We start from the raw sequence: 19818 nt of genomic DNA, 5'->3' as shown, positions 1-19818 counted from the left end.
ATAACGCGAAGAACGCACAAACAGGGAAAATAGACTACACAAAAGAACGATGAACAAACAAACCGAACAGTCCCGTATGGTGCGACAAACACTGACACAGGAGACAACCACCCACAACGAACACTGTGAAACAACCTACCTAAATATGACTCTCAATTAGAGGAAAACGCCAAACACCTGCCTCTAATTAAGAGCCATACCAGGCAACCCTTAAACCAACATAGAAACAGAAAACATAGAATGCCCACCCAAACTCACGTCCTGACCAACTAACACATACAACAAACTAACAGAAATAGGTCAGGAACGTGACAAGGCGAGTCAGTTAAGAACACATTCTTATTTTCAATGATGGCCTAGGAACGGTGGGTTAACTGCCTTGTTCAGGGGCAGAACGACAGATTTTTACCTTGTCAGCTCAGGGATTCAATCTTGCAACCTTACGGTTAACTAGTCCAACGCTCTAACCACCTGCCTCACGAGGAGCCCGCCTGTTACGTGAATGCAGTAAGAAGCCAAGGTAAGTTGCTAGCTAGCATTAAACTTATCTTATAAAAAACAATCAATCAATCATAATCACTAGTTAACTACACATGGTTGATGATATTACTAGTTTATCTAGCGTGTCCTGCGTTGCATATAATCGATGCAGTGCGCATTCGCGAAAAAGAACTGTCGTTGCTCCAACGTGTACCTAACCATAAACATCAATGCCTTTCTTAAAATCAATACACAGAAGTATATATTTTTAAACCTGCATATTTAGCTAAAAGATATTCAGGTTAGCAGGCAATATTAACCAGGTCAAATTGTGTCACTTCTCTTGCGTTCATTGCATGCAGAGTCAGGGTTTATGCAACAATTTGGGCCGCCTGGCTCATTGCGAATGAATTTGCCAGAATTTTACGTAATTATGACATAACATTGAAGGTTGTGCAATGTAACAGGAATATTTAGACTGATGGATGCCACCCGTTAGATAAAATACGGAACGGTTCCATATTTCACTGAAAGAATAAATGTTTTGTTTTCGAGATGATAGTTTCCGGATTCGACCATATTAATGACCTAAGGCTCGTATTTCTGTGTGTTATTATGTTATAATTAAGTCTATGATTTGATAGAGCAGTCTGACTGAGCGATGGTGGGCACCAGCAGGCTCGTAAGCATTCATTCAAACAGCACTTTCGTGCATTTTGCCAGCAGCTCTGCTGTTTATGAATTCAAGCCTATCAACTCCCGAGATTAGGCTGGTGTAACCGATGTGAAATGGCTAGCTAGTTAGCGGGGTGCGCGCTAATAGCGTTTCAAACGTCACTCGCTCTGAGACTTGGAGTAGTTGTTCCCCTTGCTCTGCATGGGTAACGCTGCTTCGAGGGTGGCTGTTGTCGATGTGTTCCTGGTTCGAGCCAAGGTAGGAGCGAGGAGAGGGACGGATGCTATACTGTTACACTGGCAATACTAAAGTGCCTATAAGAACATCCAAAAGTTAAATGTTATATGAAATACAAATGGTAAAGAGAGAAATAGTCCTATAATTCCTATAATAACTACAACCTAACACTTCTTAACTGGGAATAATGAAGACTCATGTTAAAAGGAACCACCAGCTTTCATATGTTCTCATGTTCTGAGCAAGGAACTTAAATGTTAGCTTTCTTACATGGCACATATTGCACTTTTACTTTCTTCTCCAACACTTTGTTTTTGCATTATTTAAACCAAATTGAACATGTTTCATTATTTATTTGAGGCTAAATTGATTTTATTAATGTATTATATTAAAGTGTTCATTCAGTATTGTTATAATTGTCATTATTACAAATACATTTAAAAAAATCGTCCGATTAATCGGTATCGGCTTTTTTTGTCCTCCAATAATCGGTATCGGCGTTGAAAATCATAATCGGTCGACCTCTAGTCAGGATGAGCCTGCAGGAAGGGTACAACATGAGGGAAGAGGATGTCTTCCCTGTAACGCACAGCGTTGAGATTGCCTGCAATGACGACAAGCTCAGTCCGATGATGCTGTCACACACCACCCCAGACCATGACAAACCCTCCACCTCCAAATCTATCCCGCTTCAGAGTACAGGCCTCGGTGTAACGCTCATTCCTTCGACGATAACCATGAAGCCGGCTCAACATATCTGGCCTCCAGTACGTCTCCTCGGGCCGGTGTACATGGCACCAGCCTTACAAATGGTGTCCCAGGTTCGCCAGCATAGCCCAGTGTGGGCTATTCCACCTCGCCGCACTGGCAGGACTACGGGGACCATTCAACCAGGTAAGGTTGGGCAGGCTCAGTGCTCAAGGGAGCCAGTACGCCTGCACGGTTCGGTATATCCGGCGCCACCTTCCCGCCCCAGCCCAGTACCATCAGTGCCTACACCATGCACTAGGCTTCCTGTGCGTCTCCAGTGCCCTGTTCCTCCTCCACGCACTCTCCCTGTGGTGCGTGTCTCCAATCCGGTACCACCAGTTCCGGCACTATGCACCAGGCCTACTGTGCGCCTCAGCAGGTCAGAGTCGGTCGTCTGTCCATAGTGCGCTTCGAGACTCCAGTGTGCCCTGTTCCTGCTCCCCGCACTAGCCTTGAGGTGCGTGTCTCCAGTCCGGTACCACCAGTTCCGGCACCATGCACCAGGCCTACTGTGCGCCTCAGCAGGTCAGAGTCGGTCGTCTGTCCAACGCCGCCTGCACTGCTCGTCTGCTCAACGCCGCCTGCACTGCTCGTCTGCCCATCACCGTCTGAGCTGCCTGCCTGCCCAGCACCATCTGAGCCATCCGTCTGCCCAGCACCATCTGAGCCACCCGTCTGCCCAGCACCATCTGAGCCATCCGTCTGCCCAGCGCCGTCTGAGCCATCCGTCTGCCACGAGCCTTCAGAGCCGCCCATCAGTCAGGAGCCGCTAGAGCCGTCCGTCAGTCAGGAGCCGCCAGAGCCGCCAGCCAGTCAGGAGCCGCCAGAGCCGCCAGCCAGTCAGGAGCCGCCAGAGCCGCCAGCCAGTCATGAGCTGCCCGCCAGTCAAGAGCTGCCCGCCAGTCAAGAGCTGCCCGCCAGTCAAGAGCTGCCCGCCAGTCAAGAGCTGCCCGCCAGTCATGAGCTGCCCGCCAGTCATGAGCTGCTCTCCAGTCAGGAGCTGCTCTCCAGTCAGGAGCTGCCTTCCAGTCATGAGCTGCCCTCCAGTCATGAGCTGCCCTCCAGTCATGAGCTGCCCCTCAGCCCGGAGCTGCCCCTCAGTCTGGAGCTGCCATTAGTCCGGAGTTGCCATTAGTCCGGAGTTGCCCCTCTGTCCTGAGCTGCCCCTCTGTCCTGAGCTGCCCCTCTGTCCTGAGCTGCCCCTCTGTCCTGAGCTGCCCCTCTGTCCTGAGCTGCCCCTCTGTCCTGAGCTACCTCTCTGTCCTGAGCTACCTCTCTGTCCTGAGCTGTCTCCTAAATCATGTGGTGGCCTTGGGGAGGATTCCTAGGCCAAGGTCGGGGGCGAGGGTCGCCACTCAAAAGACGCTAAGGAGGGGGACAAAGACAGTGGTGGAGTGGTGTCCTCGTCCAACGCCGGAGCCGCAACCGCGGACAGATGCCCACCCAGACCCTCCCCTTGAGTTTTAGGGGTGCGTTCGGAGTCCGCACCTCAGGGGGGGGGGTACTGTCACGTCCTGACCATAGTTCTTATGTGTTTTGCTTGTTTAGTGTTGGTCAGGACGTGAGCTGGGTGGGAATTCTATGTTGTGTGTCTAGTTGGTCTGTTTCTGTGTCCAGCCTAATATGGTTCTCAATCAGAGACAGCTGTCAATCGTTGTCCCTGATTGAGAATCATATATAGGTGGCTTGTTTTGTGTTGGGGATTGTGGGTGGTTGTTTCCTGTCTCTGTGTTTGTGTTCTGCACCAGATAGGACTGTCTCGGCTTTCACTTTTGTTATTTGTTAATGTTCACCTTTTATTGTCTTATTAAACATGTTGAACAATAACCACGCTGCATTTTGGTCCTCTCCTTCATCCCAGGAAGAAAGCTGTTACAGACATTGACCGCCTACACCGGTGAAACCTGGACGACGCTGGGCCAATTATGTGCCGCCCTATGGGACTCCCAATCACGGCCGGTTGTGATACAGACAACCTAACTAAGAAATACAGTTGAAGTCGGAAGTTTACATACACCTAAGCCAAATACATTTAAACTCAGTTTTTCACAATTCCTGACATTTAATCAGAGTAAAAATGCCCTGTCTTAGGTCAGCTAGGATCACCACTTTATTTTAAGAATGTGAAATTAATAATAGTATAGAGAATGATTTATTTCAGCTTTTATTTCTTTCATCATATTCCCAGTGGGTCAGAAGTTTACATACACTCAATTAGTATTTGGTAGCATTGCCTTTAAATTGTTTAACTTGGGTCAAACGTTTTGAGTAGCTTTCCATAAGCTTCCCACAATAAGTTGGGGGAATTTTGTCCCATTCCTTCTGACAAAGCTGGTGTAACTGAGTCAGGTTTGTAGGCCTCCTTGCTCGCACACGTTTTATCAGTTCTGCCCACACATTTTCTATAGGATTGCGGTCAGGGCTTTGTGATGGCCACTCCAATACCTTGACTTTGTTGTCCTTAAGCCATTTTGCCACAACTTTGGAAGTATGCTTGGGGTCATTGTCCATTTGGAAGACCCATTTGCGACCAAGCTTTAACTTCCTGACTGATGTCTTGAGATGTTGCTTCAATATATCCACATAATTTTCCTTCCCTCATGATGCCATCTATTTTGTGAAGTGCACCAGTCCCGCCTGCAGCAAAGTACCCCCACAACATGATGCTGCCACCCCCGTGCTTCACGGTTGGGATGGTGTTCTTTGGCTTGCAAGCCACCCCCTTTTTCCTCCAAACATAACAATGGTCATTATGGCCAAACAGTTCTATTTTTGTTTCATCAGACCAGAGGACATTTCTCCAAAAAGTTTGATCCTTGTCCCCATGTGCAGTTGCAAACCGTAGTCTGGCTTTTTTATGGCGGTTTTGGAGCAGTGGCTTCTTCCTTGCTGAGCGGCCTTTCAGGTTATGTCGATATAGCATTCGTTTACTGTGGATATAGATACTTTTGTACCTGTTTCCTCCAGCATCATCACAAGGTCCTTTGCTGATGTTCTGGGATTGATTTGCACTTTTCACACCAAAGTACCTTCATCTCTAGGAGACAGAACACGTCTCCTTCTTGAGCGGTATGACGGCTGCGATTTCCATGGTGTTTATACTTGCATACTATTGTTTGTACAGATGAACGTGGTACCTTCAGGCATTTGGAAATTGCTCCCAAGGATGAACCAGACTTGTGGAGGTCAACAATTTATTTTTCTTAGGTCTTGGCTGATTTCTTTTGATTTCCCCATGATGTCAAGCAAAGAGGCACTGAGTTTGAAGGTAGGCCTTGAAATAAATCCACAGGTACACCTCCAATTGACTCAAATGATGTCAATTAGCCTATCAGAAGCTTCTAAAGCCATGACATCATTTTCTGGACTTTTCCAAGCTGTTTAAAGGCACAGTCAACTTAGTGTATGTAAACTTCTGACCCACTGGAATTGTGATACAGTGAAAGTGAAATAATCTGTCTGTAAACAATTGTTGGAAAATGACTTGTGTCATGCACAAAGTAGATGGTTACTATAGTTTGTTAGCAAGAAATTTGTGGAGTGGTTGAATAACCAATTTTAATGACTCCAACCTAAGTGTATGTAAACTTCAACTGTACATTTAGCGATACAGTTCTCCCTACTCTCCTACTTGGCAAAAGTCTATTGTCCTGCTAATAGCCCATAATGGCGCTGTACAACGTGACCGGTCAGGAGTAGGCTACAGTACTGCAGTAAGAGCAAAATAATCCTAACATTTCCACACCCTAATTGTAGTCTAACCAATACCCAACCGGAGATTCAGTGAAAATTGATTCATCAAGACCAGTCCCCATGCTTTTCTCAGAGCAGTGCTGTTGTAACGGTTTTGACTTGAGGTTATTTCTAGGGGTGCCAGGTAGGTTGAGCCTACCAGAGAAAGCATTGGTTTCTCCTTTTAGTTTGAGAGGGAATGAGTCCCATCTGGTCCGTCAAGTCACACCAATACAAAGGACTTATTAAAAGTAAGGATGGAAATATACTTTTCATAAACCCCTTAAAACATTGGAAAGAACTTCAAACAAGTGTATTCTTTTGCGTGGTTGTATTAACAACATAAATGATCACACACACCCACACTCAACAATATAACAAATCAATGCACTTATGATCATTTAGAAATGTCCTGTACCTCGGGCATAAAAAGAGTCCCGCCCGGTAAATAAGTTCAGTGACTGAAGTGACCTTAGTCACGCAACGTTTGTCCATAGGGTAAACCAAGTATATTCATACACTCAAAATGACACTTATTTTGCAACACAACTATAAAGCGTATCAAAGATTAACCAAAGAATAATACGTCCTCACAACTACATAAATCACAGTATACATCACCCAAACAAATGAAATACCGTGTACAAAAAGTTGTAGTCAGTCGGTCAGTCAGACAATCCGCCAACAGATCTCCAGCGGAGAAAAGGCCACGAAAACCAACGGAGAGTTGTAGTCCACAGACGCACAGAGTGGATCCAATCCTGGGTAAACTCGTTTTAAGGCTACAAAACCCACTGTAAGGCAACAAACAAACGTAATAGCGAAGCTTCATGAACTGAAGGTAGTACACATCCTCATTCATGTCTCAATCACAACTTCACCTTTGCGCAGCTGATGCTGGCTATTTAATGGGGAATTAAAGGGGAAGCGCCCTATTAGAAGGAGAAGCACTGAGACGGTTCAGAAATATTCAGGGCCGTCACACACCCCCTCCCCTGGAAAAAGCCGACCATTGCCCGGGAAGGCACATCTTGGTCGGGGAAACCGAGAAAGGTCTCCTCATCACTTTCCTCTACAAAAATATTCATTACTTTTTGGCGCTCACGCTCCTCAACTGAGGGGTCACAGGCATTAAGGCGTGAGACTTCTGGGTCTGGGAATCCGAGAAAAGTCTCCTCACTTTCCTCTTCAAAGATATCCAGGACCTTGCGGCGCTCAATCTCCTCCAATTCCTCAGCCGAGGGGTAACAGGCCTTAAGGCGTGAGACATGGACAACGCGCATATCTTCACCTGTGTCCTCTTTCACCACTCGGTAGTTCAAAGGGCCCATCTGCTCCACAATCCTATATGGTCCTTGCCATTTAGGAGCGAGCTTGGCCGAGAAGAATTGTTCAGCTTTCGAGTAAGGATGAGAGCGAAGCCACACCCGATCACGAAGCTGGAACTGCATGTCTCGTCTGTTCTTATCATAATTTCTCTTCTGCTTGAGTCGAGCCTGGATCATGTTCTTCGAGACAAGAGCTCTCAAGTCGTGGAGATGGACTACCTGGTCATAGCAAGCAGCGTCTGGAGTAAGCTGCTGGGGCTGTAGCACCATATCCAAGGGTCCTCGGAGGGGACGACTTAGGTTCAGCTCTGCAGGTGTGACTCCAGTGGACTCTTGCACAGCAGAATTCAGGGCAAATCGAAACTCGTGAAGGTGCTTGTCCCAGTGTTTGTGCTGGGTTCCTACATAGGAAGCAACCATCGTCTTCAAGGTTCGATTTACTCTCTCAGTGAGGTTGGTCTGTGGGTGATAGGCCGTGGTCAACTTCTGTCTCAGGTTCCATCTTTGGCAGGTCTCCTCAAAGAGATCAGAGACAAATTGGGAACCTCGATCAGACAGGATGTAATCAGGCACTCCCCAGCGAGTCAGGATCTCTTTCGTAAGGATGTTAGAGACTGTCCTTGCTGTGGCCTGACGCAGGGCAAAGAGCTCCACCCACTTGGAATAGTAATCAACAAAAACAAGCATGTACACATTCTGATTGGAGCTTCTAGGAAATGGACCCATCAAGTCCACTCCTAACATTTCCCAAGGTCGGGTAACCACCGTTTGCTGCAACTTGCCAGCAGGTTTTCTACCTTCTGGTTTGTACATTTGACAAACCTGGCAGTTTCGGATGTGTGACTTCACATCCATGCTCAGATGTGGCCAGTACAGTAATGCTTGCAAACGTTTGTAGGTTTTGAACCTGCCCAAATGACCAGCTAATGGGTCTTCATGGAAATGTTGAAGCAGTTGAAGGCGTAGAGTTTCAGGTATGTACATTTGGTAGAGTGTTCTGTGAGGTAGTTGTACAACTCGGTAGACTTTGTCTTCAATGATGGTCAGCTTTGTGGTAGGGTTGACCATCTTTTCTCCATCTTCTAGGATAGTCTGGTACAAAGCCTGTACTTCTGGATCATCCTGTTGGGCTTTCCAAATGACCTCATCAGAGATGGGAAAGTCAGTTTTGGGTGAGTCTCGACTGCTAGACAGGACAGTAGCACATGTAAGATGAGGGCCACCATTATCACAAGCAGGAGCTCTGGATAAGGCATCTGGAACAGTGTTGTATTTACCTTTCCTGTATTCTACTGCAAAGGTGAACTCTTGCAACCGTAGAGCCCATCTGATGAGCCTGGTGCTTGGTTTGTTGGTCTTGAACACCCACACAAGGGAGGAATGGTCAGTGACCACAGTGAAGTGTCTTCCCTCCAGGTAGTACCTCCACTTTTCCAAAGCCCAGACAACTGCAAGGCACTCTTGCTCGGTTGTGGAGTAGTTCCGTTCTGCTCCATTCAATGTCCGACTGGCGAACGCTAACACTTCTTCAGTACCAAGTCCAGTCTGTTGGACTAGGACAGCACCAAGTCCAACATCACTTGCATCAGTGTAAACAACAAAAGGGCAATCAAAGTTGGGATGACCCAAAATGGGAGGTGTGACGAGGTGTCGTTTCAGGGTTTCAAAGGAGTTCTGGCACTCTGCCGTCCATCGGAATTTCGCTCCTTTTCGCTCCAACGCGTTGAGGGGTTCTGCCACCTGGGAGAAGTTCCACACAAACCGATGGTACCATCCAGCCATCCCAAGGAACCGTTGAAGGGCCTTGAGTGTGGTTGGCACAGGGAAGTCTTGTACAGCCTTGGTCTTTTCAGGATCCACATGAATGCCGTCAAAAGACACAATATGGCCAAGGAACTTCAGGGAGGTTTGGCAGAAGTTGCTCTTCTTCATATTCACTGTCAGACCAGCTTCTCTTAGCTTGTCCAACACTGCTTGAAGGTCTTGAAAGTGTTGCTCTCTGTTCTGGGAGTAGATAATTATATCGTCCAGGTAGACGAAACATATCTTCCCTTTGAGCTCACCTAACGCAATCTCCATGAGTCTTTGGAAAGTGGCAGGTGCATTCTTTAATCCAAAAGGCATCACCTTAAAGGAAAACAAGCCCTCAGCACAGACAAAAGCAGTCTTGTCCTTGCTTTCCTGGTCCATCTCAACCTGCCAATAGCCACTATTGAGGTCAAGGGTAGTGAACATAACAGCACCAGACAATGACTCCAGGATCTCGTGGATGGTGGGAAGAGGATAGGCATCAGTCTGGGAAACCTTGTTGGTCTTCCTATAGTCTACACAAAATCTAAGACGACCGGTCTTTTTTGGAATGAGGACAACAGGAGCAGCCCAGGGAGAGGAGGAACGTTCTATTATATCTTGTGTCAACATATCATTAATGAGTCCCTTTTGGATTATTAGCTTTGCTGGGGACAAACGATATGGCTTTTGCTTGATCGGCATTTCCTGTGTAAGGGATATTTTGTGCTTCAGGAGTCCGGTGCGTCCTAGCTTTGAAGTACACACATCAGCATTATTCTGCAGCTGTTCCAACAGCCTTAACTCCTCTGGCTGTTCCAGCTGAGCTCTTCTTACAGCCTGTAAAAGGAGATCATCAGAAGGATTACCCAGGGTTAGTGGTACCGGAGCAACGGCAGAGAAGACTGCCACACATCTTTCCAGATCCATTAGCGGATCAGGACTGTCATCCTTTTTCCCAAAGGTGGGAAATTGCAATTTAATGGGCATCGCTCCCACATGACGTCTACTCAAATCACCATGAACAAAAGAGCTAGGAGGGATTGAGGAAGTAGAGGGTGAGGGAGTTATCGGACCATGAAAATGAACACCAGGATGTATGGTGGATTGCATCCTGCAAGGGGTGGCTGCATCATGGCCTTGTCTTGGCTGTTCTGAGGTGCCCGTTTGGCCCTCAGTGGTCTGAACAGAAGTGGACACAAGAGAAGCTCTGTGCAAGGAGTTGTGCCTAATGGAGGCCATGTCAACAGACACATCATCCAACATTTTAACACAATTAGAGAGCGCTGTCTGCAAGTGGTCTACAGTGTTTACCAGGGGAGAAAAAACAGAAATGACGTCCTTGAGGACCTCAGTGTGATGATGTTGCAGGCGCCACTGGAGAGTGGCAGTGAGTTGGCTTTGTTGGTAGTCAAACTGCCTGTCCATGGCACCAGTAATTTCCTGTCTTCTGTTCTCACTGAGCTCTGTCAGAGTGTGGGTTAGACTACTCAGGGAGTTTCTGAATTCCATGGTGCTCTGTTGTTGCTCTTCACTCAGACATTTGAATTTATGGTGGATTAGAGTTTGGAGATGTTGTTGAGTCTGACGAATATCAAGGATGTCACCTTGAAGTTGTAAGACTACAATCTCTGGAGATAAACCAGACAATGGAGGAAGGTTGGGCGTCAGAGGGAGGGATAACTCAGTACTTCCACACAGATCCATGTCAATAAGTGAGTTACTAGTTAGACCTGTGGCCTGTGGTCCAGACCGAGCATTCAGGTTCCCAGGGCTCTGGCCCAAATCAACTCCTTTATTTCCATTCACATTATGATTTGTATTGTTGGCTTGGTAGTCAGAATGACCCTGTGTATTCCCATTGACAGGTATGATATGGATGAGCACATTTTCTTGGAGTGAATCCATTGTTTTAATTACACACAAAAGATTTGCTTTGGTTAGTTCTCAATGTTGAGGTCCCATCTGGGGTGCCATTTTTTATGTAACGGTTTTGACTTGAGGTTATTTCTAGGGGTGCCAGGTAGGTTGAGCCTACCAGAGAAAGCATTGGTTTCTCCTTTTAGTTTGAGAGGGAATGAGTCCCATCTGGTCCGTCAAGTCACACCAATACAAAGGACTTATTAAAAGTAAGGATGGAAATATACTTTTCATAAACCCCTTAAAACATTGGAAAGAACTTCAAACAAGTGTATTCTTTTGCGTGGTTGTATTAACAACATAAATGATCACACACACCCACACTCAACAATATAACAAATCAATGCACTTATGATCATTTAGAAATGTCCTGTACCTCGGGCATAAAAAGAGTCCCGCCCGGTAAATAAGTTCAGTGACTGAAGTGACCTTAGTCACGCAACGTTTGTCCATAGGGTAAACCAAGTATATTCATACACTCAAAATGACACTTATTTTGCAACACAACTATAAAGCGTATCAAAGATTAACCAAAGAATAATACGTCCTCACAACTACATAAATCACAGTATACATCACCCAAACAAATGAAATACCGTGTACAAAAAGTTGTAGTCAGTCGGTCAGTCAGACAATCCGCCAACAGATCTCCAGCGGAGAAAAGGCCACGAAAACCAACGGAGAGTTGTAGTCCACAGACGCACAGAGTGGATCCAATCCTGGGTAAACTCGTTTTAAGGCTACAAAACCCACTGTAAGGCAACAAACAAACGTAATAGCGAAGCTTCATGAACTGAAGGTAGTACACATCCTCATTCATGTCTCAATCACAACTTCACCTTTGCGCAGCTGATGCTGGCTATTTAATGGGGAATTAAAGGGGAAGCGCCCTATTAGAAGGAGAAGCACTGAGACGGTTCAGAAATATTCAGGGCCGTCACACTGTCTTGACCTCTGATTGCCCCCTTCCACTTGCCTCTTCCATTAATTAATTTATTTTAATTAATTAATTAATTTTGAAAGTGTATTTTCCAGTAAGCGTAATCAGTGCTCTAACTCCCCCTTGCGCTGGTCTGGAGCAATGAAGCAGTGACGCAGGGTACTGTACTAAACCACAATTTACCTCTAAATCCCGCAGCATAATCTCAAAACTTTTAGTTGAGGAACCACTGTGGTTGGAATTTCAAAATGTCATAGGCTGATAGATGCTTTGCCACGGCGACAAGAGAATCACACCGGATGTCTACTGCAGTGAACAACACTGTGCCCCAATCCCCCCACCCATTCAGAACCCCTAGTGGTGCCGTGAATATTAAGCCCTCCCTTCACTTTATTCACCCCTGGTTGTCTGCCTCCTGCCGAGGTTGGCTAGTCAAAGCAATGAGACTGAAGCAGTGGTAGAGGGAGGAGAGAGGTAGAAGGGAGAGGAGAGGTACCTGATGTGAGTCTTCTTTTCCATAGACTAGTATGCCTGGTGCATGGTCTCCTCTAGCTGCCCATGCTTTGGCATCACATGTCCTTTCCCAGACAAGCCCCATTTGGGAGAAATTGCACTTAGAATGATTTTCCCATCAGACTCTCGTTGTGGATGAATGAAGGGAAGAAGGGAGAGAGGGATGGAAGAGTAAAAAAGAGAGTGATACAGTGGTTTGTTTTGAAGTGTTGCTGGGTTGTGTGAGTGGCAGAAGTGTGTCTGAATCTTTAGGCTGTGAAGTCTGACTCGAACAATGTTTTTCACTGTTTTTTGTCTTTTTAGCCAGTCTGTCGGTGTACTCCCCCATTGCCCCACTGGTGTATTTATAGCCAGGTCCTCCCTGAACTGATACAAAGCCTTTTCATGTTCCCACTATAATTATCATCCTCACCCTTCCATGTGTGTGCGTGTCTGTGTGTGTGTACATGGTCGCACATGCAAACATGCATCAGATGTTATGCATCAGATGTGTCTGTCTACTCGGCCCACATGTTTATTTTTACATGCCTCTTTCTACCCCCTCGCTCCCTCCCCTTTCTCTCTTGTTGAAGACAGTGAACCAATCCCATTGGAGTCATAACAGAGCAGTTATACCATACATGCGGCTGTGTTGCAGCACTAGGCTCAGGCAAAAGCCTCCTCTTCCTCTCCTCATTCAACTGGTTTTCTCTACCTTCTTCCATCCCTAGTTTTCGCCTTCTCCCTCCCTCTCTCTCTCTCTCTCTTTCTCTCTCCCGCTCTCTCTCGCTCTCTCTCCATCTCCCTCTTTCTCTTTGAGATATGTAGCCTTTTATCTGGGCCTCAGTAGGTTATACGTGTGCCCCTGTGTTATCGATGCTGCAGACCATATTTGAAACAGACTCTCCATCCTCTCTCTCCCCTGCAGATGGTCTGCCCAGGAAAGAGCAGCCCTTGGGACTTCTGAAGCCATCTGGTCTCAACCACATCCAGTCTGGTAGGAGCACCATCTTTTTCTTTCATTCTTTTGGTCTTTCTCTTACTCTCTCCCTTTCTGTGTGTGAGTGTGTGTGTGTGTATGTGGTTGGACCCGCTGTGGGCTCATGCCTTACCATGTGTGTCCCTGCAGGCCTGGCTCAAGGCTAGAGACCAGAGGAAGAATGGGTCACTGAGCAACATGTCTGCATGCTCATGCAACCATACCACCAAACACATACACAGAGTCTATGGTAGAGCACACGTGCATGTAAACACATAACATATGCATGTGCGCACACACACACACACACACACACACACACACACACACACACACACACACACACACACACACACACACACACACACATTTAATGATAGTGTTGTTACATGCTAGGATTACCATCATCATTAAATACTATCATCATTGCCTGTATGTGTTAGCTAGGGGGTAATTTATGCTGTGAGAGCTGCTGTGAGATGGTGCAGGTAAAGTGCAGTGAAGTGTCAAACGGCTTGAAATAACCTGACAAAACCAACTCCTCTCAGAGCATGACGCTTGGTAATTACTATTTCAGAGACCAGTGAGAAAAGATGCTATTTCACCATACACACACACACACACACACACACACACACACACACACACACACACACACACACACACACACACACACACACACACACACACACACACACACACACACACACACACACACACACACACACACACACACACACACACACACACACACACACAGGACACACACACACAGGACACAACACTAGTGGCTGCGGGCTGCTTTTATATACTTTGTGGTTAGTTGGTGGGTTTCTTCTATTCATACACCATGGCAAGAAACTGGCTCTGGTGAGTAGAGAAAGACTAAATGTGTGTCTGTTGGTGGTGTTATACTGGCAGGTTGGCTGGCTGACAGTGTATGTTTGTGTGTGGCTGGTTGGTTGGTTGGATATCTGGCAAGTTGGATGGGTAGTTGGGGTTGCTGAAGGACTGGTTGGTCGGCTCGTTGACTGATTGACTTGGTTGGCTGGCTAGCTAGCTGGTTGGTTGGTTAGCTGGCTAACTCGCTGGTTGATCGGTTGGTTGCTTGGTTGATTGGTGTGGTTGAAAAAACGGGTTGGTTGGTTGGCTAGCTCGCTCGCTCGCCGGCAGGTTGTCTAGTTGGTGTTGTTGAAAATCTGGTCATATCTCATCTGACCATCCCAACACTTCAAAGGAAAGACAATAAGCCCCCTCGACTTGTTCCAAATTCGGACGGCTAGCCGGTTACTGTTGAAGAACCGCAGACGTGTGTTTCACAACCGTAGTAAATGTGCGCATGTGATGCCGTGTGACGTGTTTACGTGATTTTTGTTTGTTATAGTGAGCCAAAAAGGAGTCCCTATTCGAACAGTGCAGCAGGTCAGGCCGGTGTAAGAGGACACTCAGTAGTTCTCCCTTTGTTCTCTCCTCGAGGACGCTCACTAAAAGCCAAGACGACATGACCATCCATTTACTGTTTCCATGTAACCCCTCTCAAACCTGCACACACGTTTTAGTGAAACACACGCTTCATCTGACCTCCTCTTGCTCCCTTTCTTTCTTTCTTTCATCACCAGACTTCACATCTCGCCCCCACTCGGTGAAGTTTCTCTCTGAGTCCACTTGCTGTGTGTGTGTGTGTGTGTGTGTGTGTGTGTGTGTGTGTGTGTGTGTGTGTGTGTGTGTGTGTGTGTGTGTGTGTGTGTGTGTGTGTGTGTGTGTGTGTGTGTGTGTGTGTGTGTGTAGCGTCACCTAAGCACCCGCTCCACACTCGTGGTTCACAGGAACATGGGATGAGCCAGCCTATCCACACCAACACCACGCCAACACGGGAATGTACACCCATTAACACATCAATAACACGTCACAGGAAATGTGACCAAGATTAGCAGTGGTGAGAGCCTGATACAACTCAGTGTCCTGCTAACTCACTGTTTTCTTTTGCACGGATAGGAGAGAAGTAGAATATAGCTTTCACCCACCCTGTACGTTGGTAGCAGTACGGATGAGGGATTGGAGACGAGAGAGAGCCACCGGGCAATTCCACAGTAACGGAATTAGACTTTGACAGTTTTTTCCCCCCTTTAAAATGTATGCCAAACAAAAACCAGTGATTTAAAAGTTTAACAATTCATACAACTCTATGCACAAGGACTACTTGTAACAATTTCCATAGAAAAATGTACAAAAACGAATTTAGTGGAAGAACTATGCAAATGCCGACTTTGGAAACAAAATGACTGTGAAACCCCCCATCAGGGCTTTTATGCGAACACATCTATTTTTATTTATTTTTAAAATATTTTTTAAAAATCATTTTTATCCCCTTTTCTCACCAATTTTCGTGGTATCCAATCGCTAGTAATTACTATCTTGTCTCATCGCTACAACTCCCGTACAGGCTCGGGAGAGACGAAGGTCGAAAGCCACGCGTCCTCCGAAGCACAACCCAACCAAGCCGCACTGCTTCTTAACACAGCGCGCCTCCAACCCGGAAGCCAGCCGCACCAATGTGTCGGAGGAAACACCGTGCACCTGGCCCCCTTGGTTAGCGCGCACTGCGCCCGGCCCGCCACAGGAGTTGCTGGAGCGCGATGAGACAAGGATATCCCTACCGGCCAAACCCTCCCTAACCCGCTAGCCCAATTGTGTGTCGCCCCACGGACCTCCCGGTCGCGGCAGGCTGCGACAGAGCCTGGGCGCGAACTCAGAGACTCTGGTGGCGCAGCTAGACCACTGCCCCACCCGGGAGGCCCAAACACATCTATTTTCAATTAAGATTGAAATATGTCTGCAGAAAGAATGGGGTGTCAACTTGTGACATGACATCTTCAGTTTGAAAAAATCTATTTTTGTTAATGAATTACAGTAAGGAAGTGGATTTACACCCGGTAATGGAATTACGGTAATGGAATTACATCATGGGTCCTTGATCTGTACTACACAGAAATGCATAATTATGGATATGAATGTCATTCTTCTCATGTTTCACAAGTTTGGACATCACAGCACAGCACAGCAGAGTGCAGTACAATACAGCAGAATAGAATTCAATATAGTAGAGTACAGTAGAATATACTGTGCTCTTCTACTGTACTATACTATACTTGTATGTTCTACATTGTTGAATAACAGTGAAGACATATGGAATCGTGTAGTAAACCAAAAAAGTTTGCCTTGATGACAGCTTTACACACTTATGGCATTCTCTCAACCAGCTTCATGAGGTAGTCACCTGGAATGCATTTCAATTAACAGGTGTGCCTTGTTAAAAAGGTATTTGTGTAATTTCTTTCCTTCTTAATGCGTGCGTTTGAGCCAATCAGTTGTGTTGTGACAAGGTAGGGGTGGTATACAGAAGATAGCCCTATTTGGTAAAAGACCAAGTCCATATTATGGCAAGAACAGCTCAAATAAGCAAAGAGAAACGACAGTCCACCATTACTTTAAGACATGACGGTCAGTCAATCCGGAACATTTCAAGAACTTTGAAAGTTTCTTCAAATGCAGTCGAAAAAACCATCAAGTGCTATGATGAAACTGGCTCTCATGAGGATCGCCACAGGAAAAGAAGACCGGGAGTTACCTCTGCTGCAGAGGATAAGTTCATTAGAGTTACCAATCTCAGGAATTGCAGCCCAAATAAATGCTTCACAGAGTTCCAGTAACAGACACATCTCAAAATCAACTGTTCAGAGGAGTCTGTGTGAATAAGGCCTTCATGGTCAAATTGCTGCAAAGAAACCACTACTCAAGGACACTAATAAAAAGAGACTTGCTTGGGCCATGAAACACAAGCAAGGACATTAGACCGGATGGAAATCAATCCTTGGATCTGATGAGTCCAAATTTGAGATTTTTGGTTTCAAGCTATCATTTGTTTTTCAACAGGACAATGACCCAACACACTTCCAGGCTGTGTAAGGGCTATTTGACCAAGAAGAAGAGTGATGGAGTGCTGCATCAGATAACCTGGCCTCCACTATCACCCCATCTCAACGCAATTGAGATGGTTTGGGATGAGTTGGACTGCAGAGTGAAGGAAAAGCAGCCAACAAGTGCTCAGCATATGTGGGAACTCCTTCAAGACTGTTGGAAAAGCATTACAGGTGAAGCTGGTTGAGAGAATGCCAAGAGTGTGCAAAGCTGTCATCAAGGCAAAGGGTAGCTACTTTGAAGAATCTAAAATCTATTTTGATTTTGTTAAACACTTTTACTACATGATTCCATATGTGTTATTTCATAGCATTGATGTCTTCACTATTATTCTACAATGTAGAAAATAGTGAAAATAAAGAAAACCCTTGAATGAGTAGGTGTTTCCAAACTTTTGACTGGTACTGTACGCCTATGATAGGTTCAGATTTGGTACAGTCTGGTCCGTCTGTGGATGTTAACATCAAGGCCAGGGTGGACTGACCAAATTTCAACTACGTTTCAACGTCCATGGATGTCTAGTGTCGGTCGGTGCTCTGTGGGTGAGGATGCTGGTTACAGTAAATGGAAAGAGGGGAGGTTCATGGGTAGGTGTCTGTAAGGGCTGGGATCGGTGACATTAATTGGAGAGAGAGGGAGGGATTGTCCAGACTCAGACTGTTTTAATAACAGAAAAACAAGAAAACAGTTATCAGCTGAAAATAACCGTATGTCAGTGGAAGGGAGGACATTAGCAGGTGGCCCAGCTGTGGTTTGTGACTGTTATGATTTACAATTTTAGCCAATTCAATTGCAGTAATACAGTTACTGATTTTGGGGGTCATTTTGTTTATTAATTATTAACACGAGAACCGCTAAAGTAAGTAATTTTGACTGCTCATGTCACGTTCCTGACCTTGTTTTCCTTTTGTATAGCTTTGTTTTGTTGGTCAGGACGTGAGCTGGGTGGGCATTCTCTGTGTTTGTTCCTTGTTAAGTGTCAGGATTAATTGACCTTGTATGGCTCTCAATCAGAGGCAGGTGTTTTCGGTTTCCTCTGATTGAGAGACATACATAGGGAGGTTGTTTCACATTGTTTGTTGTGGGTGGTTGTCTCCTGTGTCCGTATATGTTACCACACGGGACTGTATCGTTTGTTTGTAGTCGTGTACCTGTTCGTGCGTTCTTCGTTATATGTAAGTTCACATGTTTTAGGTCAGTCTACGTTCGTTTGTTGTTTTGTAATTATCAAGTGTTCTTCGTGTGTTTAGTTTAATAAAATTCATTGTCATCATAATGTGCAACATAAAAAAGAAAAGACGTATACGATTATGCACTACAAGCAAACAAAGGTATGTTAAAGTGTGTCAAGCAAGAGAAAGTAAACTTTTAGGACAAGGATAACAGCTAAATGAAATCCAACTGATGCCATTGTGTGAAGATACACACAGGCAGGAGCTGATTTGAATATTTTTGACTATCGTATCGACACTTATATTCATTATAATGCCATTATTGCTTTTGTGCCGACTTTGACGATTTATCAAGGCTCTTTATAACGATGTTTCAGCTACTGATGTTTTCATCATGTGACAATGCGTCGTTTGACAGTGCATCTTAATGGTTGGGGTATTTAAATGTTTTTATTTTGTCGTTATAAGAATACGATGTTACCATGTTCCAACACATTTTTGTTTGATAGTTGTAACAAAGGCACTCACAAAAATAAAATGTATTGAAACTACAATTTTGGTGTTTTGTTTTTGTTTTTTTACATATAGTCTACAGTAACATAAACTGATGGCAATGATATTATGTTATTTTAAATTAAAAAAACTAGTTTTAATCACTTAACACTAGAACGGCTGGGCCTCGATGGAACCCCTTTCAAGCAAATGAACAGTCATTCTTACTGCAACATTGTAACAGTGTTATTAATATATTTCATATATGCCATTGTTTATGAAGGCTTCGGGTAACATTAGAATACAATTTAGATTTTATTTCAAATAGCACAATAGCATTTTCATTAGTTTGTTACTGTGGGCTACATGTAAAAACCGCAACCCCCCCACAAAATTCAAGTTTTAAATATATTTTATTTGTGTAGTGCCTCTGTTTTAATCACTTAATAATTCAGAAACAAAATCGAACAAAATCGATATCGATTTAAACCACTAACTAATTGGCAGGTCTACCATTACTTCTGCTTCTGTGAACTTTCCTTATCCTCCCTCATGAGTGAGAGAAATTAGAAAATATCTCAAAGATACAGTATATGGGTTTTTTGGTAACGAAATTACAAGGCACAAGGCAATATTACTTAAACTTAAAGAAGGTAAACACTTTCTCCAGAACTAAATATAAGTGTTGATATTAGTTGACGGGTCTTTACTTCAACTTTCTTGTGTTCTGATGGATTTCTGATACATTTTAGGACTTTTTCTGGTAAATGTTTTCTAAAACCTCTTTTCAATCTGTTTATCCAGAAATCAAAACTTTAACTTATGCTTAATTGTTAAGATGGAAAAGGGTTGGA

The 19818-nt window shown here is 45.0% G+C and overlaps 1 protein-coding gene across 4 annotated transcripts in view; it reads left to right on the top strand.

Annotated features, from left to right (window-relative positions):
* LOC129821382 (histone deacetylase 4-like) overlaps window positions 1-19818 on the top strand; it is a 268758-nt gene that overhangs the window by 87727 nt on the left and 161213 nt on the right. For 3 of the 4 annotated variants that reach the window (XM_055879007.1, XM_055879008.1, XM_055879006.1), the window contains exon 3: window positions 13272-13340. In XM_055879007.1, coding sequence (XP_055734982.1) covers window positions 13272-13340 — 69 coding nt within the window. Of the gene's footprint in view, window positions 1-13002; window positions 13341-19818 lie in introns of those variants that run through there. The other variant, XM_055879005.1, reaches the window with a different exon arrangement.

This window comes from Salvelinus fontinalis, chromosome 23, assembly GCF_029448725.1.
Source record: "Salvelinus fontinalis isolate EN_2023a chromosome 23, ASM2944872v1, whole genome shotgun sequence".
Classification (NCBI taxonomy): Eukaryota; Metazoa; Chordata; class Actinopteri; order Salmoniformes; family Salmonidae; genus Salvelinus; species Salvelinus fontinalis.
This window is presented reverse-complemented; position numbering and strand designations above follow the sequence as displayed.